This window comes from Filicampus tigris, chromosome 19 (assembly GCF_054856515.1).
Source record: "Filicampus tigris isolate MCC_2025a chromosome 19, RoL_Ftig_1.0, whole genome shotgun sequence".
NCBI lineage: Eukaryota > Metazoa > Chordata > Actinopteri > Syngnathiformes > Syngnathidae > Filicampus > Filicampus tigris.
Genome location: NC_141235.1, coordinates 10686513 through 10714270, shown reverse-complemented (window position 1 = coordinate 10714270; position 27758 = coordinate 10686513). Strand labels below are relative to the sequence as shown.

General features: G+C 41.4%; 2 protein-coding genes across 8 annotated transcripts in view; one reads left to right on the top strand and one right to left on the bottom strand.

The window, feature by feature from the left end:
- The window catches only part of LOC147129481 (rho GTPase-activating protein 44-like), a 33711-nt gene extending 11217 nt beyond the window's left edge, over positions 1–22494 (bottom strand). For 2 of the 7 annotated variants that reach the window (XM_086016780.1, XM_086016783.1), the window contains exons 1-16: positions 22179–22494; positions 9278–9317; positions 9077–9196; positions 8185–8261; positions 7623–7734; positions 7203–7279; positions 6929–7046; positions 6263–6331; positions 6108–6189; positions 5714–5841; positions 5366–5477; positions 4321–4402; positions 4143–4223; positions 2469–2582; positions 485–576; positions 181–361 (exon numbers count right to left, since the gene is read on the bottom strand). In XM_086016780.1, the coding sequence (XP_085872906.1) occupies positions 181–361; positions 485–576; positions 2469–2582; positions 4143–4223; positions 4321–4402; positions 5366–5477; positions 5714–5841; positions 6108–6189; positions 6263–6331; positions 6929–7046; positions 7203–7279; positions 7623–7734; positions 8185–8261; positions 9077–9196; positions 9278–9317; positions 22179–22231 (1538 nt within the window). In that variant the 5' untranslated portion in view covers positions 22232–22494. Of the gene's footprint in view, positions 1–180; positions 362–484; positions 577–2468; positions 2583–4142; positions 4224–4320; positions 4403–5365; positions 5478–5713; positions 5842–6107; positions 6190–6262; positions 6332–6928; positions 7047–7202; positions 7280–7622; positions 7735–8184; positions 8262–9076; positions 9197–9277; positions 9318–10440; positions 10533–22178 lie in introns of those variants that run through there. The other 5 variants (XM_086016779.1, XM_086016784.1, XM_086016786.1 and 2 more) reach the window with 4 other exon arrangements.
- A 974-nt stretch (positions 22495–23468) lies between these two features.
- On the top strand, positions 23469–27473 carry stx4 (syntaxin 4). The gene is made up of 10 exons (XM_086016015.1): positions 23469–23670; positions 24621–24725; positions 24855–24954; positions 25046–25120; positions 25424–25494; positions 25592–25700; positions 25788–25861; positions 26125–26262; positions 26425–26535; positions 26761–27473. The coding sequence occupies exons 1-10, from the start codon at positions 23641–23643 to the stop codon at positions 26836–26838; spliced, it is 891 nt and encodes a 296-aa protein (XP_085872141.1). The 5' UTR covers positions 23469–23640; the 3' UTR covers positions 26839–27473.
- Positions 27474–27758: the final 285 nt, after the last annotated feature.

The window sequence follows — 27758 nt, the reverse complement described above, 5'->3', positions numbered from 1 at the left end:
CTAATTTAGCAATGACTCTGTTGTATGATTGTAGCAGATGGAAAAACAGGTTAATAAAGAGCCTTCAGTTAATGTTCATGTCACCAGTTCGGTCCGTTTTTGTACCCGGCGCTGGGTTAGCGATTTCACCCATTCTGGGTTAGGTTAAACCCAGCAGGTTTAAGAGTGTAAGCCTCCTACCCGTCTTTCTTGTAGAACTCCAGCATCATGTTGTCGGTGGCGACGCTGAGGGGTCGGCGGCTCTGCTCGTTCTGCCGCCGCTCCATCTGCTCCATGTCGGGAGACGGCATGGAGCTGTAGTTGGCGTTGTGGTTGGTGTGCACCGGACTGCCGTAGTTGCCCGTCACGTTGAACTCGATTTCTGGGCGAAAGCGCGGTTGATGGAAAATGATTTTTGGATATATTTGCGTAACTAGAGGTTTGTCTCAGAGAAGTTCGATTTGGAGAAATCAGAGGAGCAGCCGGCCGGGTGTTGGCGCCTCACCTCCGGGGAAGAACCAGTCGGCGTGCTGGATGATGGGCTCGATGATGCCGACAATCTGCAAGGACACGGTGGTCATCATCTCCGTGATGTTGCTGCAGAGGACACAAGGGCGCACGAATTACACAGCGAACAGTATACAGTGTGTTGTGCCAAGTTAGCAAAACAGCTATTGGATAAAATTGAGAGTAAAAATTATTTTTTTCATTTTACTTCATTAAAGGAGTTGAATTAGTATTTCTACTTTAAAGCGGAAGTCAACCCAACCGTATTTTTTTCAAGAATATGTTCCCAGCAGGCCCACTAGTTGAAACACGGAATTCTGATTAATTTTGCGTTTGTGGAATATAAATTAAGCAGCAAAACGCACTTGTTTTTAGCCTTCTCTGGGGGCAGCCATTTTGTCTTAAACATGATATCACAACTGCTCACAACGACCAATTACGACTGACCTGTTTTCTGTCTCTGAGCTGTGATTGGTCATTGTGAGCAGTTGTGATGTCATTTTCAGTCGACAGAAGACAAAATGGCCCCCCCCAGTGATTAACACTTATTCCACAAACAACAATTTATCAGAATGCCCCGTTTCAACTGGTGGGCTTGCATAGAACATATTCTTGAAAAAAATATGTTTGGGTTGACTTCCGCTTTTAAGGTGTATTTTTTTTTCACAAGTATCTGTACTCCAACTTAATTAAAGGGTAGAGCTACTTCTACCATCTCTGCAGAGGAGACATGAGCAAGGCGATGGCTGTTAAAGACTAATTAAGAGCTTGATAGATTAATGGCCGACGCATTTCGAAGGACGCCAGGGAGGGCGACTTCTTCCCAAACTGCTGCGTCACCATCATAAACAGACCCCATCTTGGAATGGAAATGGTCGTCCGGAGGTTTTTATCAGCACATCCGAAAGGACAATGAGGACTCTGAGGGTGGATCTACTGCCACAGATGTTGGCCTTACACAAACTTGATGTGCTCAAGGGCGACATTTGATTTTTAAAACGGACAGATGGACTAAGTCTTTCATAGCGGAGGTAAGGATGAGTTCAAATGTATGATTAAAATTGTTTTAATAACAAGATAAGAGAGCATTCTTATATTTGATGTACTTTTTTTACTGAAAATGAATTACAATGATCAATTCACTTCAAAAAATGAATATAAAACGTTACATGTGTATAAAATAGCTTTGTACTAAGATATTTTTATTTCATTATTTACAACAAATCAATTAACCAATTATTCATAGAGACTTGTATGCTCATGGGCCACGTTTGTTTTTTTATAAAGGACAGATTGACCAGGTCCTGCATAAATGAAGTAAAAATATGTTAAAATGTATTTTTAAAATAGTTCATTTTAATAGTAAAACAATAATTCATTCCCATTTTTACATGTTAATTAACAAACCAATCAATTAAAAGATAAACACCCATTTTTGCACGTATATCAAGTTATTTTACTTGTACTGTATATTCAATTTCATTATTTACACATTTATTTGCGTTCTTTACAAAACCAAATGCAATATAAAGTGTTCAGGGGCCACATTTGATTATCAAAAATGACAAATGGGTCAGGTCATTGATATGAAGTTAAAAATGTGTAAAATTGTTTATTTCAATAAAATAATAAATTATATACCGTAAATATGAACATGAGTATGGTATATTTATGAGTATAGTAGTAATGTAGACTATTAATTTGTTTTTATGTACACATTTTATATGTCTATTTTTAAATAAATTCATCCTGGAACACGTTATTTTATTTTATAGTTGACCAAAAAATCATCCATTTTCATTATCTAATCATTTTGAAATACATGAAAAATAATAAACATATGGTGATAAATACATTTCAAAAGAGTTCAAATCATGGCAAAAATATTACAGCGCTCTTGATGTAAATGTTTGGCGGGCCCGTAGGGAAAAGACAAGGCCGTATGTGGCCCACGGGCCACCCTTTGCCCACACTGGCCTTACCCGTCGCTGTGCGTCCACAGCAGATTGGGCCCCAGCACGATGGCGATGTTCCCAGGAGTCATCTTGTTCACGTCTTGGTATTCCGTCAGTTTGGACAGGAACTTTATCAGATATCTGCAAACATACTGCAGGAAGTAAGAGCAAGGTCGTATCGCACATTTGCATAACCTACTTCTCCTCATTCCGTCGTCTTCTTCTTCTTCTTCTTCTCCCAGCGGACTCGCAAGAGGAAAAACACGAGATTTACTGAGCTATACAAGTTTCCCGACAACCAAGTGAAGCCGCGTGTGATAAACTCCCATAAAAGCCTCCCCAAGCTAAACGCTACTCCCATTTGAGAATACCCTTGAGGACACGAAAAGTGGGCCAGTGGGCCGACCGTGCGCATGTGTGTGTGTGCGTGTGTGTGAACATCAGGCAGCCTGTTGTGGTGAGCGACGGTCGTTTTGGTTGCGTCTGACATCCCCTCTGAGGAGACGCTCTAAAAATAAACTCGATTTGTAAGATGCGACGGATACACTGACGCGTGCAGTTTGCGCTCCGTCTCATCACTTTCATCACGGGCCTCCAGCAAAGTGGAAGTTTAAGATATTTTCATACTAAAAACTCAGTGGCAAGTCCGCCACTAACACGTCGCTATTTTAGAAATGATCAAAACTATGACAAAACACAATATATCAGACTTAAGTGTACACTCTTAAAACTAATGGGTCAAAAATAATCTAATTTGGGGCAAAAATTGGACCCACCTGCTATCTGTGGCAATTTGACCAAACATTCCGAGTCATTTTTTTGTACAAAACAACCCAAAGTAGCGGATTGGTTCATGTTTTTTGTTCAATTTGATTCTTCTTTTTTTTTTTTTTTAAAACTGAAATTGGGTTATTTTTGACCCAGCAGTTTTAAAGGGTCAACGCATTTTTTTTTTCAAGGATATGTTCGATGCAAGCCCACTAGTTCAAACGGCATTCTGATAAATATTGCGTTTGTGGAATATAAATTTAAAAATAGCAGCAAAATGCACTAGTTTTTAGCCATCTCTGGGGGCGGCCATTTTGTCTTCTGTCGACTGAAAATGACATCGACAACTGCTCACAAGGACCAATCATGGCTCAAATTCAGAAAACAGGTCAGCCGTGATTGGTCGTTGTGAGCAGTTGTGATGTCATTTTCAGTCGACAGAAGACAAAATGGCCGCTCCCAGAAATGGCTAAAAACGAGTGAATTTTGCTGCTTAATTTATATTCCACTGACGCAAAATGAATCAGAATGCCGTGTTTCAACTCGTGGGCCTGCTGGGAACATATTCTTGAAAAAAAATATGTTTGGGTTGACTTCCGCTTTAAAGGTGCATTAATTAAATCTATTGATTAAATCCAAACTACAATATTAATACAAAATATCAAAATACAAAACATATACAATGAATACATTACATATATTAACATATGTAGATTCCTAAAGACAAGTTTTGCTTGTCAAAGTTGGCTGGAACAAGTTTTGTTCTGACCAACCAATCAGAGGACGGAAAAGCGGTGACAATATTGTGAAGGGAATTTAAAATCTGATTCGGAAAAGAAACTTACACGTTGCTAATATATTTAAGGCAGTGCTTTTCATTTCATTTCCGTTATGCCTCCTTTGGAAGAAGAAAACATTTTGCCAAAGTCTCACCTGAAATTGTTATTGCTGGCTGGCGGTAGTTTGTCACAAGCGCTGCGGAGAGCCTGAAGTCTCTTGTCCTGGTCTGGAGTGCTGCGGAAAGCAAGACCAAGATGAAAAAAAATAAACCAAACAAAACCAAAGAAAAAAACCACACAGCTCCATCCTGTAGTACGCAGAGACTACTTACTTTGAGGCCTGGATCCAGTCGTTGTAAAGCTCAAATGTCATCAGGGGCTCGGGGAGCTCACGCAGGTAAGATTTCAAAGCTCCTAAAGCACAATCATTGCGTTTGTGTCAGGGACCATGTCGAGAAAAGATTCAACTCGAGATTTGATGTGCCAGATTATAGATTTCTAGCTCATATCAATCTGCAGTCAACGTGCCAGGGAAATACCACAGAAAAGTTAAAGGAGATTAGATAGCGTATACGCACGTATACGTACATAAAATTAATTATTCACACGATTGCAGTGATGCGACAGTTTCGCACGGGGGGGGCGTCCCCCAGCTCGCAAATTCGATTGGCCGTAGCAGCCGAGTCGCATGAATTTGGGATTACTGAAGAGGGATTTGTCGTCGGCGCGGCGCGAGCGACTTTGGATTTGACTCCGTATTTAACGAGCCGTCCGCGCACTCGCTCTCGAGAATAATTCGCCGCCAAAACGTGCGCTGGCGAGCGTGACAGCTATACGTGACTGCTCAAATGCTGGGTTGTTTTCCGAAGCCGCTCGCTGGGTAGCTGAGGATCTTGAGGACATTGGGTTACTTTTACCCAAGGTTGGTTCATTATTTTGACCCAGCAGATCGAGTTGAAGATTAGATTTGCGGAGGCTGAAGAGCTTAGTCATATTTTTAACCACAGCCACACTTTTAAAGCTGCCGGATCAAAAATAACCCAATTTGGGTTAATAATAGACCAGCCTGCTACTTGGGTTGGGTTAAAAAAAAATGGTTATTTAATACAAAACAACCCAGAATGTTGGGTCAATTTGACCCAAATAGTGGGTAGGTCTAATTTTGACCTCTTTTTTTTTTTTGACCCAGCAGTTTTAAGAGTATATACTGATAACCTTGTAACAAATTTCTTAGTAACTTTAATTCATCAGTCTCGGTACCCCTTATTGGATCCTCAACTCAATGAACTGGGTCTAAATAACCCAGCATTGGCTGAGTCCCTTTTGGCTATTTTTTCCAGCCGGCAGTTGCAAGTGTGCGCGGCAACACGAGCTCACCCGCAATGGCGTGTGGGTCAGCCGAGTACTCTTGAACGTCCAGCACGCCGCAGTCCAAAGACGCTTTGAGCTTCTTCAGCTTGGAGGCGGACGGAGCCACTCGGAACAAACCCTGAAAGTCCCGAATACACACCACGGGTCACATCTCGACATAATTTGTCCATTGCTTTTTGAAATACGTGATTTCCCAAAAAAACAAACAAAAAAAAACAACAAAATGGAATTCAGATCAGGTGACCTACAAATTTGACGTGCCAGCGAGGTCATGTAAAATGATCTTGTTTGCGTGCGCATGACATCATCTCGCCCGCATGCTTGTGCGTGTGCGCGTTTGTGTACGGGTCTGACCTCCTCTTGCATGCCGCACTCCAGCAGCATGGTGACACAGGCCTCGATGGGGAAAGCAATATCCCTCCCGCTGAGCTCTAAGTGCTCCTCCAGCGGCTTCCCGTAGCAAGGCTTCTCCGCCCACGACTCTGACAAAACACACACAAGCGCGCGCGCGCGCGCGCATAAGACACACACTCAGCTGTACGGTGCGTACGAGTACAGTTCTGTTGTCTTTAGTACTGCAAATTTGCATTTAATCTTCAAGCAGGGTTTTTTGTTGAAACTTTTAATCAGGTATAATTTGTCCTATTATATCTCTTTACTTTTATGTGCGATACCGTTGAACTAGAATCATTATTTAAGGACAGTTTTGTTCATTTGCCAATGTTTGAAAGCGGGTGCGCTTGTTTACCCTGATGAGCTTTAATCTGAGGCAGAATGTTCTGCAGCAGCTCCAGTGACTTCCTGTGGTACTCGGCCTGGACTTCAATCAGCTGCAGGACACACAACACATCAGCAGGCCTGCGTGTGAGCGCGCGCGCGCGTGCGTGTGCATGTTTTACATACTGTCTGGAAGTAGCTTGCATAGTCGAGTTCTTTGGCCATGGAGCTGTACATGTCTGCCGACAGCTGATCCTAGTGACAGCAAACAAACGCAATGAAAGTGTGCCATAATGAGTCTTTATAATCACAAAAAATAAAATGCATTAGTTGCACTTTAATTCATTCACGGCATGCATGCGCCTATTTGCAGTGCAAGGGCTAAATGGTCACATTTGAAATCTATTTTAAAGCTTTTCCAACATCTTATAACTATGAAAGGCCGTTTTGAATGAATATGTACATTTATTTTCAAAGTCAGAGGTATTATGATTTTTTTTTTTTTGTAGAAATGTGACGAGTGTCAAAAATAAATTGATGTACATTTGCTATGTTCTATTACAGCATGTCAGTCAGTAAAAAAAAAATCTGCAAACAATCATAAAATAACAGTAAATACATATTAATTGTACAAAAATAAAAAACATATTTTACTTGATTAAATGATTTGATTTTACTGATTTTATTATGAATGACATTTAAAAATATATATATTGTTTAGCTGGATTGTAACAAACTGTTCCTTTTTGTTTAATTCCACATTTTCTTTTTTTGCCTCATGAATTATCATCTGCCCATTTTACAATTCAAACATTGTGTCGCAAAAGTCAGACGCAAAGGTAAACTTCTGACCCGACAGATCTCCATGCGATTGGCGGCCTCCTCCATCTCCTCCCTCAGGTGGTCAGCCTTGGCGCCGCTGGGCTGCAAATTGCTGGACAGGCCCGAAGACTTGCTGGACTGATAGTACCTGCGACCATTTCAGCGTGTGGGATGGAAAGCGATATCGATATCTGTGATATCCATTATAAGGTACTCGTACAAATTCAGCACACTTTTAAACCAATTCAAGACTGATCTCGGGTCTATTTCTCACCCATCTACACACACATCCATGCATACTGACCGTGTTCGTGCAGAGTCCATATCCAGGACCAGTTTGGCTAAATGTTTCCTTTGTTTCTGGATGTTTGGGATTTCCACCTGAGTGGGGCGAGCAGAGTTAACTTTTGTTGTCAGCTGTGAACCAGTGCGACACACATACACACACACGAACCCACACACCCACACACACAAACAGTAAATTGCTCTGGTCTCATGCGGATTCATTTACAGCATGCAGGTGTCACATTGAGGTAGAAAAGCAAAATACAAGGTCACAGGCAGCATTCATTTCATTACCTCCGCCAAGCTACATCTTCATGCATGTACTGTAACTTATTGTTGACAGTTTTTGATTCATTTATCCTATTTGGGGGAGCTTTGGTGTGAATACACATTGCTATACAGTGAATCCCTGCCAATTTTTAAAAGGTGGTGTTGGTACCTCGGAGAGGTCGTACAGCGGGTCCATGACGTCTCTCTCGATGGTGACTTCGAACAGGATGAGCTCCTGGGACAGTTTGTCCTGCGTCTCGCCGCACAGCTTCAGCATCTTCCTGCGATGCCACGACAGACAAGAGACGTTTAGTGCCGACCGTATTGCTAACCAATAGGGATGTAACGATTCATCGAAAATCGATTAAAAACCCATCAGGCAAGATTAATCGATTAACTGATCAGACAAATCGATTAATCGATTAATTGATGAGACAAATCGATTAATCGGGTTGATTATATTGATCTAGAAAATGATGTTTGAAATGTTTTTTCATTGCAGATGCATTGCACATTTTGAATTTGTAGGTCAAATTATGCGCTTGTGCAACATCATTGCATATTGCGATTATGGATGGCTGCAGAACCACACTAGCTCACAGAGACAAGTATGGTGGTGATTTTTTCAAATCGAAACGAAAATCTGGAACTGAAAATCGAATATTGAATCGAATCGGGGCTTGAGTGAATCGTTACATCCCGACTAACCACTAATACACTAATGTACTCACCCAAGCATAGACTCGTCCCCGAGCAACGCCGCCCCCTCCACCATACATTGTGCGAGGGTCGCGAGAGGAAGCTTCTTCTACACGAAAAGGCAAAAGAATCACAATGATGACCAGCTCCACGTATTTATCGTCACACAAACGAGCACAGACACAAAACTGGTTTCTCGCCCTGCTTCACCCATGGCAAATAGATTTTGGCCTGTTTTACCGCCGCTTCTCCTCTTCCTTCCCCCCCTTGACTTCTTATAATTGCGGTCACCAATAAAACCAATCAAAACAATCACTTTCATTGAAAGAATCTTTGTGTGTGTGGCAGACAGCACCCACTTTGGACTGCATGTCGCTGCCACCTACTGGACTGGAGTAGAACACACAGATTTGGGTTTTATTCCACACAAAAATCCAGTTTCTGCTTTTAATCGATTCCTCCCCTCTGCTTTTAGGAAAAGCAACTGACAATTATATTATTATGAGCATTGCTTTTTTCATAGATTTGATTTACTCAAATTTGCCAAACTGCTGATTTTGGCTGGGAACATACTCTTCGATGATAACTGTGTTCATGCCAAAGCCATGTCTAATATAAAATTATTGCTTTGGTGCCATCTAGTGGCATCTTAGTGACAGACAACTACATTCATTTAGTCAGGACATAGCCTTGTCTAAAAGAAAAAAGTGCTATGCTGCCATCTTGTGACAGAAAATGTGACACACATAAACAATTAATCAAAGTGGGCAAAATATTTTTGACTTACAAAGAACATACCTGGCTAAAAGTGTCAAACATGAAGATAAATGACTGCTTCAGCAAACGTGAAGGATAAAGTCGAGCTAATGATTAAAAACGATGAATCGTAAATAAAAAAGTGAATGAACGTGTGTGTTTTCTCACCGACGGCGACCTGACCGACTTCTTGTCCACCTCCACGTTCTGCTGACCCTGCAGACACGCCGCCAACTTCTTGTGGGTGCTGTGCGACACCTGCTTGACCAGCTCCAGACGCTTCTCCGCCTGACACACAATAAGAAACGTACGACAAATAAAATCGTTATCATGCATTAGATAAGAGCGCATGCATCCACTATTACTTACCTGCAGGAGGTCTTCGCTTAACACTTCTGTCTTCTCAGCCCTGTGAGGGAACAGAGAAAAGAAGCCTCAATGTGAATCAGGCTCAACTTGGAGGGATATGGTCGCCATAGCAACTGGGAAACACACACACACACACACATACATTACATGCATGTCACAATGCCGTTTGCTGCATTTGTTATGAATATTGCAGGAAGAGAGCGGAGCAAATGATTCATTGCTGGTTCCAGCGATGACGCAAAGGATTGTGGGAAGCCCCTCAAATGCTGTTCAATGAACAATATGAGGAGATATTGAAATCAAAAGATGGAAAATATATTCTAGCACAAAAAGAGGCTTGATTGAATAAAATGTGAGAATACACTGCGACTTTCTGATATCTGAGCGCATCCCAGTGCATTCTGGGAGTTGCAGGAAAAGTACAGCTTCATTTCTATTGCTACTGTGTTTGAACTTTTTTTTTTCACCTTTTACAACAGAAAATTATCATTCATAAATCATATCTTGTAACTTTAACTAACTACAATATGTGTCAACAACAAAATCGTTCATATTTTTTTTTCCGGCGTGCATTATGTGAAATAATCATTTTCCTCTGCAAGTCGGAACTATTTTTGACCATTTGACAACACTATCAATCATAAATCCGGTTATCACCACTTTGTCTTTCATAATAAGGTATGAGTCAACAATAAACAACGATTTTACCAGCGTACACTTGTGAAAGAAAGAAAGAAAGAAAGAAAGAAAAAAAGAAAGAAAGAAAGAAAGAAAGAAAGAAAGAAAGAAAGAAAGAAAGAAAGAGAGAATGAAGACCAGTGAGCATGAACCTTTTTTTACCTATTTTTACAATTCAACATGCACCCAAAAAAATCACTTAAACTCTGTGTTAAGAATTGGAACATAATACCATAACTCTCTATTCAAAATGAAAATGTGACCATGTTTATGTAGCATCAAGTAAAAAAATAAAAACGGCAGCATAATAATCAAAGCATTTTCCCTAATGTTCGTTTTCACTGATTTGATTGTTAATAAGGTCTAAAACCTGACTGTCTAAAGCAACAAGTGATCAATAAAGTCGTCAGCCCGGTCGGGTCCGTCTTCCCTCACTTCCTGTTCGACGTATTAAAAAAAAAAAAAAAAAAAAAACACAAACTCACAGAACGGCAGCTCGAGCCCTGCTGATCCGCAGCTTCCTCTTCCACATCCCCTCGCTAATCAGGCGGGACGGCGCCTGCTTTCAGGCCCGCCGAGGCAGCGAGTGAGGAGGAGGAAGAGGAGGAGGAAGAGGAAGAGGAGGAGGAGAAGGGGGCATGGGTAAGGAAGAATGAGACCTGACTATCTGCTCCCTTCACTTCTTTGCCTCATCATCAGCCATCGATGTGCTTGATAATTGTCACCGTGACAACAGGCCCCAATAGCACCTGTGTGTTAGCGCGTGCGTGTGGGCACTTTTTTTTTAGCGTGTACAGTACATGTTTTTGCGTGCACGTACGCTGGTGAGTGTTAGCATTCAAGTGTGTTCGGGTGTGTGAGCGCAGGTGTGCGCGCGCGTGCACTTCCTCCACCTCCTCACAGACACACAGTGTCAGCCTCAATGTCAGGATTAGCGGTGATGTGACTAATAGGTCTTTCAGTCTGCGCCCATTGTTAACCAGCCAGTGGTCTCCGTGGCAACCGCAGAGCAGGAGGAAATACTTTCTGGGATGATGTCATCGACGGGCAGGCAGAATAGTCGCATTTTTATACTGAATGAGTGCACTTTACGTGGTGCGACGGGCTATTGTGGAAACGAGCCGTGATGGGGCGAGAGGTTGGGATCGACAGCTGCTCTGAGGAAAGACGTCGGGCGGGATTCCGTTTGAGATACGCACGCATAAACGCACGCGCGCACACTCTTGTGGCATTGACAACATAGTGTAAGCTTGATTGATGGTGTGTGTTAATTTGCGCTGATGACAGTTATGGCGGGACAATCTGTACAATTGCGCAATTTGTCTCGAACGTCAGAATGACGTGTTGCCATCATTTGGGAAAAGTGAGGCAACTACAACACGTGCACATTTATGCTTATCAATCCAATACACTGATTAACCAGACACACACATGAGGACACGCGCAATATTGCTGGAACAAGATTGACTGTAGCGAACGTAATAAATATTGACCCCCCCCCCCCCAACATGGATTAAGAGCAATAAAGTTCCCCCTCAAAAGACAGCTCGGTAGTGCACGCAAGGATCCGATTGGCCGGCAGACTATCACATCCCCTTCGCCCCATCACACCGCACTGGTGTTGCATGACAAACAACGGGGGTCACGTGACCACCAAACCGGGCCCCGGAGCTGGCCCAGAAAGAGGGGCTCATCAAAATGCCGCTCACGGGCCAAAGTTGCAAAAGTGTCCGGCGGCTACCCAGGGAGGGACTTCACCCCGCACCGCCCCCCCAGCCCCACCTCGGCCCCACTCCTCTCTGCACAAAGACAAAGCGGGCCGAGTTCCAAATTCCACCGCCGTACTTCGACTCACTACGCCCCTCGGTGTGGAACTGGCCCCGAACTGGCAACCATTTCATTGTTTGTCCTGCAGCTCACCTGCAACCCGAATGAGGACAAACGCTTTCGATAATGGATAAATGGAAAAGAAAGTTTGAACTTCCTGTCATGGATCTGGAGAGTAAGTGCTGAGGTTCTGACAACACAACTTGCTGCAGTAGCTCCAATTTAAAACTTTAATGTTTCTCTCACCGACAGCATCAATAATTCAGCCGGGCTAAAAATAACAACAACACTACCATGCCTCGATTTGAATACAGCAAGTAGGAGGCGTTTGAAATGTACGGCCTTTATTGTCAGCGTGACATAGAGTCTTCGTTTATTCATTTTTATGCTTAATTGCCTTCAGGAGAAAAAGAATGGCCATTTCTGACATTGATTTCGAAGTGACAGTCAAACCAGTGTTTCCAATCTGTAAAGCAGCAATGAAAGGTTCAATTGTGGTGGTTAATGGCAGCATGACATGTGTTTGCTTTACAACCGCAAAGCAAACACACACACACACACTCACATTGTGGCGGCGGGTGTGTACGGTATGCACTGCCGCGTCAAGGCGCCCATTTAGAAAAGACGAACAGCACAACGTTCCAGTGTGGTGATGGAGACACAGTAGTTATGTTTATTTAAGTGATCCTAAGGGTTCATCTCAGGAGAGCCTGCATGAGGGGGTCCTGAAAATAATTTGCATTTATTATGATGTATTTTCGAAAAAAAACCAAAAACAATAAAAACAAATCCTTCTCCCGACTTCAGCGTTGGGCCAAAAAAAGCTCTAAAATTTCAATTGCAGTTTTTTTCCAGAAAAAAAAAAAATCTTACATCCAAACAAATCTATGCCAAAAGAAAAAATAATGGAAAGTTGGAATAAGATCTTCAGAAAAGAAAAATATTCTTTTTCAATAGACTGATTGCGTACTGACAGGGGAAGCGGCAGATACATGTAAAGTTAACCGCGAACCATGTACTTCTAAAAATACTGCAAAGCTGGTCATATACTGCCCCCTACTGGTTTGGAGTGGTTCAGGTGATTTCAAATAATCAGCAGTCGGCAAAGTATGGCGTGTGGGCCACTTAAGGCCTGCTCTGTTCTTTAATATGATCCAACTGACATTTACATGAGCAACATAATCATTTTCAATAGCATTATTGAAAAATCTTATGGTTTGAGCCCGACTTACTTATACTGCTGAGTGTAAATAATGATCAAACATTAACAAAACATGATTTTATTTTTGACATAAACTATTTCACATAAACATTTGTATTCTAAGTATTTGTGAAAAGAATTGTAATTGTAAGTAAATTAATGATCATTAATTCCTTTATCTCAGTGAATAATTGATATATGTGTGAAAAAACTAAATGATCAAATATTAGCACGAATTAAAAAATACATACATATAACATGTTTTATGAAATAACTGCGGCATTAAAATAATCTATAAATTAAACAAAAATAAGAAGCAATTGTTCTTCAAACTATTTTATACACACGTTTTTTTTTCTTCACCTCATCTACAAATGAGCCGGCCCAACCGCTGCTTTCAAAGCGTCAACAATGATAACGCATCCTGATGTTCACCTGCTTTTACCCCATCAAGCAGGTGTGTTGCAAGCATGCAGCATCACTGAAAAACATCTCTAAGGACGCTCACTTTCTCTCTCTCTCTTTATGTAAAGGCAGCTCAGCATGTTTGATGAAATAAAGAGAGAGGGGGCTCCTGTGCGTTTTTCAAAGCGTCAACTGGCCTCGGGCTCCTCTCAGCTCCTCTGGGTCCTGCGTGGACTCGTTACTGCGAGCTCCCAATAAAGCAGCGAGCGCCATTTAAAGCAAGGAGATATTTATGGCGCTCCCCGCAAGGCCTCTCTCCTCCTCGTTTCGACCCACATTCCTCGATGTTATCAGGAACGGGACGGGGGACTTGACTCAAATCGCCCATTTTGGGGCTTCGGACTTGTTTGGCTAAAACTTATGAAAGACTGACCGATTGGGAATGTGTTGGCATAGAATAGAATCGAATAGAGTTTAGTTGAGCTGATTAACACAGGGACGGCACGGTGGTCGACTGGTTAGCACGTCCGCCTCACAGTTCGGAGGCCGTGGGTTCGATCCCGGCCACGGCCTCCCTGTGTGGCGTTTGCATGTTCTCCCCGTGCCTGCGTGGGTTTTCTCCGGGTACTCCGGTTTCCTCCCACATTCCAAAAACATGCGCGATAGGTTAAGTGGACACTCTAAATTGCCCCTAGGTGTGATTGTGAGTGCGGATGTTTGTTTCTCTCTGTGTGCCCTGCGATTGGCTGGCAACCAATTCAGGGTGTCCCCCGCCTTCTGCCCGAAGACTGCTGGGATAGGCTCCAGCATTCCCCGCGACCCTTGTGAGGATAAGCAGTATAGATAATGGATGGATGGATAATTAACACAGGCACAAATAGCAAAGATGGGCATTTTACTAAAAATTCACAGTCCGCCTACAGCCGGCGTTCCCTTCCGCCGTCCGTTTATCCGCCATTTTGTCCGGCCGGAAAAAATAGTACCCGCCAGTCCGCCTATGATTTTAAACTGGCTTCCGTTAGCGTTTCGGACTTTGATCCGTCTAATTTAAATTTCAATTTAAAAATAAGATAAATTTAACATCATTCTGGAGCTGGAATGGATTAATTTCATTATCATTCAATTCAATGGGGGACATAACCTTGATTCGCAAACATTTTGGTTTGCAAACGCAATGACGTAATGGATTAAATTTCATAAACAGACCTTCCACCATATACGTTTTCAAATGTAGGAAGTAAAGTGTTCAAAATAAATACTCGTGTAGAGCACAGACACCTGAGAAGTCTATTTTTTGGTTTCTTCCCTTCACTGCAATTACGTGAGAAATCACGCAAGCATGGTAGCATCTTAGCATGCTAGCTCTTTCAAGCGCCCCAGAGAAATGTCATTTGGATTCAGCAGAGGGAGAACGTAATCCTTCAGCGGCGACTGTTAGTGGGGCACTTTGTACAGTGGGGGGGTGGTTTGTCTTTTTGAAAATGTCAGCTGCGCTTTCATCAGGCGTCATGTCCGGAGGGACGCCCGAGGCCTTCTGAGGAGAAACATACTCCCGACCACATCCACAAGATGATGCCTCAGGATTTGCTGCAGCTGCTACGTAGCGAAGCGCAAACACGACGACGCAGAGATGTCTCTGGAATTAATGGGAAGATGAACAAGATGTTCAAGGATGTTATTTGTTAATGACGATTCGTAATTCGTCAATAGTTTATAATTCGAATGATTTATAACAAAATGAAAACAGCCATACTTTGTCCAACTCTGGTCGAGTCCAACCACTGATTGATTACTCAAGAGCCAAGTCTTCACTGCTTTAAAAGTGTAGAGGCATGAATCAATGACAGTAAATATTGTCCCCCTTGAATGTTTAGCGACTGGATGTTTAGTGAGGGGCATAAATAACATCCACGTCCACTGTTGTTCCCAGACAGAACATCCTGAGATGCACTCATCGATCCCGGAAAGGAACGAGGCGGCCGGTGGGAAAGTCCGCTGAGCGCTGACTCATCACCTGACTCACGCAGTCGGGTGCGAACTACGAAGGCGGCATTCCAGGACCTACTTTTTCCTTGTGTAAATTTCATTAATGTAAATGAATGATTATGAAGTTGTAATATCATAAGAAAAATAAATCTTATCTTATGGAATTTTTTGTGCTGTTTGAAATTGTAGTTTTATCACTGAAAAAATGGGATTAAAATATGTTTTTATGTCATGGATTAAATAATAGTTTCACAATAAAAAACGGGATTAAAAGTGCAATTTTTTTATTATTAATATCATTTTTTTGTTTAAAAAAATCACCAATTACAGGATTAAAATCAGACTTTTTTTTTTAAACAAAATTGTATTTTAAGTAGAAAATAAACTATAGTTTATGTTAATAAAGCGATTTTTATGTCAAGTCATAATGTCAACATTTAAAAAAAAAATCATAATATTGAGGGACTGAAGTTTTCAGATTTTTCTTTAGAATAAAGTCGTATTCTTAGAAGGAAACTGTTATATTTCTTTGGGGTGAAAATTATAATAAAGTATTTTTTTTGCAATAAAAATATTAAATTACAGGATTAAAGTCATTATTTATTTGAGTGAAGTTATTAGTGTCACAAGAAAATAAATGATAATTTATGGGATTAGTAAGTAATCTTTTTATATAAAGTCCGAATTTTGTGATTTAAAAAAATATCATAGTCTTGTGGGATTATGGCCAGATTTATTTATTTATTTTTTTTCAGAATCAAGTCATACTTTTTTCAAGAAAAACATTATATTTTGGTGGGGGGAGGGGTTATATTTTTTTAATCCAACTAGTCAAATAGTTTTCCAAATAAAATGATAATTTTATTGTAATCGTAGTTTACGACACAAAAGTCAAGCATTTTTCCTACAATAAAGTTGCAGGTTGCTTCAATGCAAACAAATGATAATATTACAAGATTCATACTATGGATGAAGGGCTGTAATGAGGAGATGCCTTCGCAATCTGACACTGGTTGGGCATGTTGTCCACACGTCACGTGATCAATGCCCTTGGGTCGACCTTCACCAGTGACGACTGACCATCTCAGTATAACGTGATAGTGACACATGCATGGGGAATCGCAGCGATAGATATTGCCATGGTTACAAAAGGCCACAACCGTTGCCGTGGAAACGCCTGAATGAGGTCACTGTTCTTACAGCTCCGAATCAAGTGAAAGATGCAGCTGTTTTTCAGCATTCCTGAATCTAACGGAACGTTCCAGAAACTGTCCTGGCTCTCGTCAAACCTCTCCTAGCATCGCTAAGGCGCCGCACCCCGCCTCTGACATCACTTCCTGTCGAGTATATGCTCTCGGCGCAAGACGAGCAGGCTAACGTCACCTCGAAACAGCCGGGCCCCGGTCGCCGCAGCCACGTAGGCGTGTCCCACCACAGCTGCCTCAGCCACACAGTAAAGTCTCTCGAGCTTTTTGGCGGGGACGAGAAAACCTCAAACTCGATAATGACGTCCAAATGGACCACGCGTGACAGGAAACAGACTTTGAGTGCCATCCAGAATGTTCCTGCCCACACGTCACATGACTCATGACGGTTGTGTGCGTCATGGGGATGTCCGTGATGGGATTACATGCGGAGGACAAACAGTGGGAGCGTCCCCCATCTCTTTGCGATGCGTCCATCTAATCAGAGGAAAAGCTTCTCATCCTCCTCGACGATAAGCAGCATAACCCCAGTCCACTAAGCTCGCTTCGGAGGATCTCGGGTTGCCACAGAGCGCAGATGTTTCTCACCGGCACTACAGGAGGATAAACACACACATGTACGCCACATACATGCAGCTAGAACACAGGTGGGCAAAGTACGGCCCACCGAGCATTTGCATTATCAAGAGCCCTACAATATTTGTTGGATTCAAGTTTTTTCCCCTAAAATTGGTTAATTAAAAGGTGTTTATTCTTTTTAGGATGTTTGAATGCTGTATTTAATAAAAATGTTAATCATCAATGTACAGTATTACAAATAATAAAATAAAAAAATATTTAAATAATAACATTTCATTTTATTCCATAATTGGTCAATAAATTATAATTCAATTAATCATAACAACCGATGATTATTATTTTAATATGAAAATGAACTGTTATCTTTTACATACACTTTATTGCGCCAGGAGTTAATTAACATTTGTTACATTAATTTCAATGTTTTTTTTCTTCCTACAATTGGGGGATTAAAAAATGTTTTATTTTATATTCATTTATATGTTATTCATCTAATTATTAAAATGTGTTAATAGATTCATTGTAAATAATACAATACAAAATGTTGAAAGTATATGAAAAATTGCTCATTTTACTAATATGTGAATTTTTTTCAATACATAATTAGTTAATTAATTGGAAGTGAATTAAAAATAAGGATTAATTTATTACAATAACATTTAAAATACTTTACAATCAAATATAACACTTACAGTACATAGAATAATTTATTTGAAATAGTCATTCCATTTTTTTTTAATTGTAATACTTATTTAAATTGATTTTTATTTTGCATCGCTGACATTGGGCCGAAACAATTTAGCAAATTTCATATTTTGTCACAAATATTTACTATTGGTCAATCCAAAAATTGCAGTTACAAATTATGGCCCAATCTAAAGTGTTGAAAATGGCTTGCCTTCTTTGACGATCCAATTTTAATGGTTAACTAAGATTTTTGGGGTCTCCTGATCAGTGAGGATTTTCGAGGTACGAGGATTCTGTCCGACGCCAGCAATAATGAATAAATTTAACAAGGTAATAATCCAGTAAGACACAAAGCAAAAAAAATCACCAAGTTTGGTTCATCACTAAAAAAACTTTCCTCCTCAAGTATCTTAAGAAAAGCATTTAAAAAAAAGCAGTGGACTGTTTATAGTACCATGAGTGACTCCGCACTTTGACAAATGACGTTTATATGGTACAAGAAACTACCAGGATCAGTCCGATCAAAGAATAAAATCCAAAATAAGGACAAGCAAAAGGTAAAAAAAAGGTCATTTTGCTCATGTCGTGCCTCCAACCACTGAGTAGATTAAAGTTTGCCGCTGAAGGCTGGGACGCTGCCCGAGAGATGCTGCTGCATGGAGAGCATCCCATAATACTCCCTCCTCCTCCTCCTGCTGGAGCAAGTCAAATAAAACCAAAGTAGTCACGACATGAACTGAGTCTGCGATGTTTGTCATAAACCTAACATGCTAACATGCTAACATGTCAATTTTGGAAAGTTGAAGAAAAATCCCACAAAAGCAAGCATCCAAACTAACAGAGGAAAGCCATCCGAGAGTTAAACTGAATGGACAGTCACGACTCAATTCGCAATGTGAAGAATAGCATGAAATACTAAATGAGCAAAAAGAAGGAAGCCATCAAAGAAAAAGTCATTTTGGGTAGCGTCTTCACTCACAGGAGCTGACAGCCGTTAATGATTTTAAAACGCAAGGCAAACAATTTCTCCATTTTTATCGCCTGTGGGCTTCAAAGTGGTTCATAAAAACCAGTCCGACCATTTTTATTCTTACTCCATGCCTCCTCTTAACTTTCTTATGGAGGCGCAGACATGACATTTTTTTCCATTGTGGCCACAATATAGACATAACAAGAGCACAAAATGCTCATTGTGACCACAAATTTGGAGTATCGTGCACACAAAATACAAATAAATAACATTAATATCATTCCTGGACAGTTGGGTAAGCAAATCAAGTGCACCTTATCAAGAAACAAGGTAGAGGACATTACTTATAAGTTATTACACTCCATTTGTTTACCAAGACGTCCAAGTTGTTCTTGGAAATGACATTAAATCCACAAATTAGTATTTTATGTGCACATTATAGCTATTTTGTGAATACAAATTCCTCACGTCATGTCTGGTCCTCCGTACTTTCTTTCTTTTGTTCGATATGGACCAGCGCCTCGTCTCCGCATGCCCTTCCTTGAATCTCCTTCTTTCGCTTTACGGCGTCATCGCCATGGAAACCGTGAATGAAGCAGAAGAGGACCCGTCATCCCCCCCCACTCATCCTGCACGCTTTGGCTTTACACTTTGTCGCTCAGTCACACAGTTTAGGCGGGATTAACGCTGCACGCTTGCTGTTTTGGAGATGAGCTGAACTGCGTCTGAACCTCTGGCGACCCACATCTGGATTGGACTGACGCCATTGGGGGGAAGTTTAGGTGGGTAAAAAAAAAAAATTGTTATGCTTCCATCTTCTGATGGGCACGTCTCAATAAAAGAGTACATTAATATAGATTTAAGGTCACAATCACAGAAAACATTGGTGGCCTCCAAGTAATGTGAGCTCCCAAGGTCGCACTGGAGATTGGGCAGCAGGAAGCATCACTTTAAGCTCCATCCCGGGCAAACTTTTTTGCTGGAGAGCCATGTTTGATTTTTATCATAAACAGATGGGGCAATTGTTGATAAGGTGAAAAAAAAAAAAATAATAATAATAATAAAAACACACAACTAAAATATATATGTTAAATTGTTTGATTTATATTACAAAAATAATTCTCTCATGTTTAAAGGGGAAGTCAACCCCCAAAAACCTTTACAATTATATGTTCTCCACTGGTTGATATTGTGTTTACGAAATATGAGTTAAACCAATCATGGCTCAGCTTCAGAAAACAGGTGAGCTGTGATTGGTCGTCACCTGAACCCTGAGCAACTGTGATGTCATTCTCAGTTGACCGAAAGGTTGCTAAAAATGGATGGATTTTGCTGCTTAAACTCATATTCCACAAATACAATATTAAACAGAATGCCGTGTTTAGACTGGTGAAGGCGCATTGAACATATTGGAAATATTTTTTGGGTGGGGGTTGACTCCCTCTTTAATAAAATAAACAAATAAATGTAGATATGCAATTGTTTATTTTACTACTTTACATTTATTTTGATACATTGGTTTTTAAAAACGTTAAAATGCGTGTGTAAAAACCAAATTGTTTGAATTCTTGGCAGGCTGTGTTAAAGATCATATTGTACGTATGCCATAAATACTGTACAGAGTACTTTGCCCAGCCCTGTTCTAAACGCGCTAATTGCGCCACCTGTGAGACAGGTTACAAGTCATTAGCGGCATGTACCACCTCACTGGGCTCCAAAAGTTGAAAACACTGCCGCCATTTCTAATTCAAGACTAATAGTAATGATGATGAGCTCCTGTGTCTCGCTAACATCTTTTCTTTCACGGCTGGAATCGGCGCCTGTGTCTGCAGGCCGGCGGTCCCAGCTCCCGTTTGAACAAACACGGAGCTCGTCGGTCGATGAGAGGCGACAAGCCGACCCACTTTCTCATTGGGTGGTCCACACGTGCGCGAGCAACATGCAGGCCTCCGCCGAGGCCGAACAGCCACGTTTGATAGTGGGACATTATTCCATGGCAGGCAGGAAATACATGTGGTAAACGGTTGTGAATGCCACGACTACTATTCGAGTGAGCAAAAGCATTAGAACATGTGACTGATTGGTGTTTCTAGTTTCTGAGGTGTTGCCTTTTAGACTACCGGTAATTGTTTTTGGCTTTGGGTTACAACTGTGAAAACGGCATTTGCTTTTAAGCAAACATGAAGACCGGATAGCTGTTTATAGAAAAGCGAACCATTTTGAAGCTGAGAGAAGAGGGAAAATCTGAAAAAGAAAGAAACTAGTGGTGTACTGACTGAGCAATAGACATCCAACAGGTCGGCCAAGGGTATCAACAGCTGTTGATGACAGAAAGAAAGGCTCTGCTTATAAAGTTATAATCTAAGAAAAGCCTTTCAAATGAAGAGAGCAACAGCCTAGTGCAGTCAATGGGTCGCAGGCTTGAGGCAATTCTTGCAAGTAAGGGTTATGCCACCAAATATTAACTGTTGTTCACTTTAAGTTTATTTAATAATCTGTTGTGGGGGGGCCTTCAAACAAAAGGTGCTCTGTCCTGAGCTGTTCAACACATCGAGATGTAAAAAGGTAACGAAAAGAAAAAGAGAAGAGTAGCTGTCCTAACCCCCCAAAAATTAAGTGTTTCTATACTTTGTGGGTTTAAACAGGATTAATCACATCTCCTCTCATCAAGCGTGGCGTGTCGCCGTGTTTAACCGGTACGGCCGCTAAATACTTGGATGCCCGGTTCAAGTCCAGGATTAAAAAAGCTTTTCTGGAATCTAACACCGAAAGACGGGGAAAAAAAACAGCATTTTGTTTGCGTGAAGTTCAAGAACCAATCTTAAAATTAAAACAAACCCACAGTGAGAAGACACGTTAATAATCTACGAAGTCGCAACAACGTTGAACAATTGAAAACATTATTTACGTGGAAAATGCTACAATGGTACACGACTGCCTTAAGAAACACCTGTATGACACATAAGGTGTGTCTCTAAGGATCAGTCACAATTTCATATGCATAACTGGTCACTTCATTAGGTACTCCATCGAACGAGATCTAAAAACAAAAACAAATGTGATCTTTTCAATGAGAATGACACTATGAGAAATCGATAGATAGATAGATAGATAGATAGATAGATAGATAGATAGATAGATAGATAGATAGAGTACCTAATCAAGTGTCCTCAGTGGTAATTGTCTGATCAATACGTGACAGGCATGCAAGTGGCACCCCGCACCCCCTTATCACTGCAGGGTGTCAAAAGGGTGGGGGGTAGGGGGGCGGCGCCCAGTGCTCTATGGGCATCGTGCCCGCGACTGCGCGTCCACGCCATCAATCACACGACGTGAACGCGGCGCGACCTCCATCCTTCCTACCTGCCCACTGTTTGGTTGGCGAGCTGTCTCATTCGGTTGAACTGCTTCTTCATCTTGTCGTCTTCTGCGCCACACGAGCTCCGCGGGGTCTCATGGATGACGTCCACCGCCGTAACAACCACGCCGAGCGACCGCTGCTGCCTTCATGGCGGCGACGACGAGGGCGGCCGGCCGGCGTGTGTCCGTGGGCCACCTCGCTCGCTCGCTCGCTCGCTCCCGAGGTGATGGCGGTGGTGCTTATCGACCGAATTTGCTCGTCCGTGCTCGGCCACTGACAGTTCGCGTTCTCCCTCCCTCCCTCGCGCTTGACGCGGGCGCCCGGTGCATCATGGGAAATGCAGTCTATCAAAACACACGAACGTTCATTTGATTCTAGTAGCGCTGTTATTAAAAATGTCGAAAGAAATGCACATTTGTTTTGCTAAAAACATATTAAAAAACATTAAAGCAGACATATATGCAGTTGTTTCATAATTTAAAAGGTGTCTTGGAATACATGAAATATCTGTTGTTGTTTTTTGTTGTTGTTGTTGTTGTTGTTGTTGTTGTCAACATTTTTGAAGAATCTTTTAGGTTTCTTCTTTTCCATCGATGCATTTGAGTGGGCGCCAATTATACGTGGAGTTTTGTTTCGTGGGCTGGTTCGGTTCCTATCACCCGCGTAATGCCTAAACAAACACTATCTGATACATTGAACTACATTTACAATTTAAATTCTAATATTGTCATATGTCATCTTCCAAACCGCTTATCCTGTAGAGGGTCGCGGGGAGGTGCTGGAGCCTATCGCAGCTGACAATGGGCGAAAGGCAGACTACACCCCGAACTGGTCGCCAGCCAGTCGCAGGGCACACACACACAGACACCGTCACTGAGCGGGAACCGATCCCACGTAGCCCGCACAAAACTCAGGCGTGTGTAAATTCTAATATTTGTTCCATGAAATTGTATTCATTTATTCCCAACAGTCAATTTCCCTCAATTCCCACCTGACTGTTTCCAGTACGATACATAATACTGCACTCTTAAAACTGTTGGGCCAAAATTACAATTGAGTTAAATAGCTAACCCTGCGTTGGCCCAAAAGGGACAGAGCCAATGCTGCGTTACACATAACCTGCCATAACTAACCAGGATTTGACCCAGCACGTTGGGTCTAGATTTTGACCCAATTAAAAATTTTAAATACCCATACTCGTGGTTTAAAGCCACCAAGAAATTGGTTTTCAACTTACAATTACATCGCCGCGTCCCTTGGGGCGCTAATGAGTCAAAGGTCCTCCTGCCCATCAGCAGAAGAAGAAATGAAGCTCAACAACTAAACTTGTTGAATGACAACCAAACCAAAAACTTTTTACCTCTTCATCGCTGACGTTCTTCCAGCCCGCTGACAAGTCGACACACTTCGGCGCACCGCTGCGGCGTCTCCGGCATTACTCTGCGCGGTTAGGAGCCAACGAAAATGCGGGATCGAACTAAAGAATTGGGAAACGTAAGTGTGAGAAGTACTACTATGTTGCAGTAGCCTTTAGCATGCTAGCTTGCATTTTAGCACACAGTCGAGTAACGGTCTAAAATGTCACCTTTCAGATCGCGACAACTTTTACATCGCGACAGGGTCCAAATGTGTTTAAAATGATCTTAAGACCATTTGACCTTTTGTTTTGTCCCCACGCTAGCTTTTGGGCGTTGTTTTATCGGCGACTTCCGCTGGAGGATGTGCAAGCTCTGCAAGGGGGGCAACCGCAATGGTTCCTAATCATGACACGTTTTGCATTCGAAAAATCTGTCACAAAAAGTGGACAAACGGGTTAAATGTGTACTTTCCTTTAAACATTTGAAGAACATGTAATTGCCATGCAGCCATATGTGAAGGAAGATAGTACAGTATTTGATGTAAGTAAACGATTTGCGGACTATTATGGACGGAAAATCCCGTAAAGGCTTAACCATTTAAAAAGAAAGATAAAATTCACATTATTTGAAACTGGAGCCTTTCTAAACACTGTTTTAATCGAAAATCTAATATTTGTTTTACTGGTAAACAGGACATTTCAGTGTTACAACTCTATCCTATTTTTGTTTTGTTTTTCTTGTTATGCGAGTTTATTTTATTCTGTGATCAATCAAATTGCGAGAATCTCAAGTCAACTTTCCTAATTGAAATAAACGGTGATGCCATTAATCTGTCCCAAATCCCTCAAAAAGCACCACCATGTTTTGATAGAAAATTAACACTTCATTGTCAAACATAAATTTTAAAACAACATAAGAAAAGAGAAGTAAATAAATTGGTTTTGTGAAGTTTAATCACGCCACACTCACTGTAGTACTGTACATTCATGTGTTGTACCTTTAAATGTCATTTTAAGATAAAGCTGTCCCTTCCATGATGTTGTTTTCTCACTCTGGCTGTTTTGGTTTTCATTTCCATTTGCGCAGAAAGGCGACGCTTCGGATGACGATGATGAGGGCAAATCCCTGATGATCAAACCTGGAAGCTCTTCGGCCAAAGAGGAAAAGGACAATGAGAGCTTCTTTAAAAAGGTGAGCATGTTTTTTTTTTGTGTGAGTTTGCGAGTGACTAAGAACAGTGGCTCTTAAACGGAGGTCTGCGAGCCGTCGCTCCACACATCTGGTTGACAGTTTGGTAAATGTGTGTCTTGCCGTGTGCAGGCGCAAGAAATCCATGAGGGTCTTTGCAGCCTGAAGAGAATGGTGTGCAACCTTGAGAACAAGCAGAAAACGGTCCTGGGCGTGGCGCTGCCCGAGGAGGGTGAGGCGTGCCTGTTTTTGTGTGCAATGTGTCTAATGAACACTCCACGAGATAACTTAGTTTCTTAAGCGTGGTGGTGTCATCTTTGCAGGCATGAAGAAAGAGCTGCAGACGCTACGAGACGAGATCAAGACGCTGGCCAGTCAAATCCACAAGAAACTGAAGAGTAAACATCACAGTTGAAATCAACACCTGGAGTTAATTTGTCAGAATGTTGATTTTTTTTTTTTTTTTTTTTTTTCAAAGCACGTCCCCGCTGACATGCACTGCTTCCGCTATTAACGTGGCTGTGAACAGAGAAGCTAGTGTACAAAAGCACCGTTAGTGTTGCCAATTTAGCTAGTAATTTTTATCTTTTGTTTTTCTTTAAGCAAAGGGAAGAAACGACTAAATTCAGAAGTCATTTTTTTGTAAGAGGTTGAGATATTTTTTTTGCGCGTTTAATTGACTGCTTGACAATGTAATGCAGGCATCGAGCCCAAGAAGGGAGACGACGACGGCAAATATGTGTCCGTCAACGCTCGCATGCAGCGCACTCAGGTGGTGCCACACATTATTTTAAGGGTTTTTTTTTTCCCCAAAGGGTTTTTTGACATGAGTCACTCCTCCCTCTCTCCATATTTTTCTGCGTCCACAGCACGCCGTCCTGTCCAGGGAGTTTGTGGAGCTGATGGGCCACTGCAACACCATCCAGGCACAGTACCGAGACCGCAACGTGGAGAGGATACAGAGGCAACTCAAGATCAGTGAGTTGCATGCTTTGTGCCACATCTTCTGAAAAGAAAATTTAGAAAAAGGATAATTTAGTTAACGACGCTATCGTGCTTTGTTAGCCGGCACCAAAGTGACAGACGAGGAGCTGGATTCAATGCTGGAGAGCGGCCAGACAGACGTTTTCACGCAAAATGTGAGTACAGGAGGACGCAAGCTTTTGATTCGTGGGCAATTCATGTTTAGTATTCATAGTAAATTTGATATTGATTATTGTCATACAGATTAATACAGTGATTGTGTTTCTTAAAAAATAAATGGGAAGAGGACCTTGAAAAAATAAATGCATATTAAATCACAATATTAAGGGAAAGCAATCACAATCACATTATTATGAATATAACATGATTGGGTCTGTCTTTGTATTCCTTAAGCCAAAGTGTTGACTTTGTGTGACAGATCCTAAGCGACGCAAAGGCCACCAAACAAGCGCTGAATGAGATCGAGTCGCGGCATGACGAGATCCTCAAGCTGGAACGAAGCATCAGAGATCTTCACGAAATGTTTCAGTACTTGGCCATGGAGGTGGAGGCTCAGGTGCAACATCCGCCATTCCTTCCCACACACTCCTGATTTTTAGTTTTTCCTAATTTCTATGCCCCCACATAATAAATTGACATACCTGTTTCAGTAGTAGTAGTACTCTATGAACAAAGTTGAGTCGTGTGAGAGAGTATTTCAGTTTGTTGGGTCCTGCAGGGGGAGATGGTGGACCAGATCGAGCACAACATCAAGCAGTCATCCAACTACGTGGAAAGGGCCAAGGACAACACAGAGAAAGCGGTCATGTATCAACAGAAAGCACGCAAGGTATTTACTGTTTAGTAGAGGTGATCGGTCACGCTAGTGAACACACACTATGAACCTAAAATGAAGCAATTTTTCGAAAATATAAAAACTAACAAAAGTTGCTCAAAAAACGAATTGAAACTACTGAAACACTCAATACTGAACTTTTTTTCACTCGCACGCACAACTGAAACACAATTTTGTGCGTTTGACAACACACGACTGATTGTCTTTGTTCTGGTGCAGAAAAAGATCTGGATCGCAATCTGCTTGGCCGTGGTCATCATCATCCTTGCCATCTCTCTGGCCGCCACCTTCTCCTGACGCAGACGCCCGCCTGTACCACTTAGGTCTGACTCAGTTAGGAATGTGCCCAGCGCCTTCTGTTTGCCTCTCTAACACATAGTCGGCCTTCCTGGTGTTGCTCGTCCCTGTAAAAACCATCAAGAGTAGGACTGTTACAACCAATCAGACTGGAACCTGACTGGCGCTGTTCGATCAGTACTCAGGAACACTTTTGGTTTTATAGGACAAAGGGGGCTCTCTTTTATAACTAATTGTACATAACGTATGATGCTGTTCACGCAAACTTTACGTTTTTTGTTTTTTTTTTAAGCAAACTGCCTTGGTAATTATGTGGTGTAAATACAGTCGTTAGTACCCCCACTGTCCCTCCCTTTTGGATTTTAATAGCGTCATGGACCAGTTTTTGTATTTATCACTTGAACTTGGAACGTGTGAGATGCTAAGAGCACATTCAATTCTTATTTAACGTCTCATCATGCACTGAAACGGTCTAAACTTTTTTTTCTTCCTCCTCTGCTTGCAGTCAAACTCGAGCTGCAGTTGATCTGTGCATTTGCAATAAAACAACTTGGAAGTTTCATTTGGGGAAAAAAACAAGTATTCACTTGTATTACTGTGGCTTTGGTCTTAAAATAAAATGCTGCCATCTTCTATAGTTTTGTGTCATTCAAAGACAAGAAGAGTAATGTGACACTTCACAGCACATGTGTCCGCGAAAGCAAAAACATGTCAACTACCATGATTTTTACTAAAATGTTAAAAATAATTACTAATATATTTGGTGTTCACATTTAACATTTTTAATCAATTGGTTCATTTTTTTGTAAATACAATTAAAAAGGTTTTTTAAAAAAATGCAAATAATTGGGTTATTTAAATTACAATTGAAAAATAAGCATTCAGTCCTTAATCTATTTTACATACTACTTTTTTATTCG

What these genes read in the sequence shown, in the direction of transcription:
- stx4 (XM_086016015.1), top strand. Translation starts at nt 23,641, where the DNA reads ATGCGGGATCGAACTAAAGAATTGGGAAAC. An exon ending in CGTGGCGCTGCCCGAGGAGG is followed by an intron (nt 24,955 to 25,045) that starts GTGAGGCGTGCC and finishes TCATCTTTGCAG; the next exon opens with GCATGAAGAAAGAGCTGCAG. An exon ending in AATCCACAAGAAACTGAAGA is followed by an intron (nt 25,121 to 25,423) that starts GTAAACATCACA and finishes AATGTAATGCAG; the next exon opens with GCATCGAGCCCAAGAAGGGA.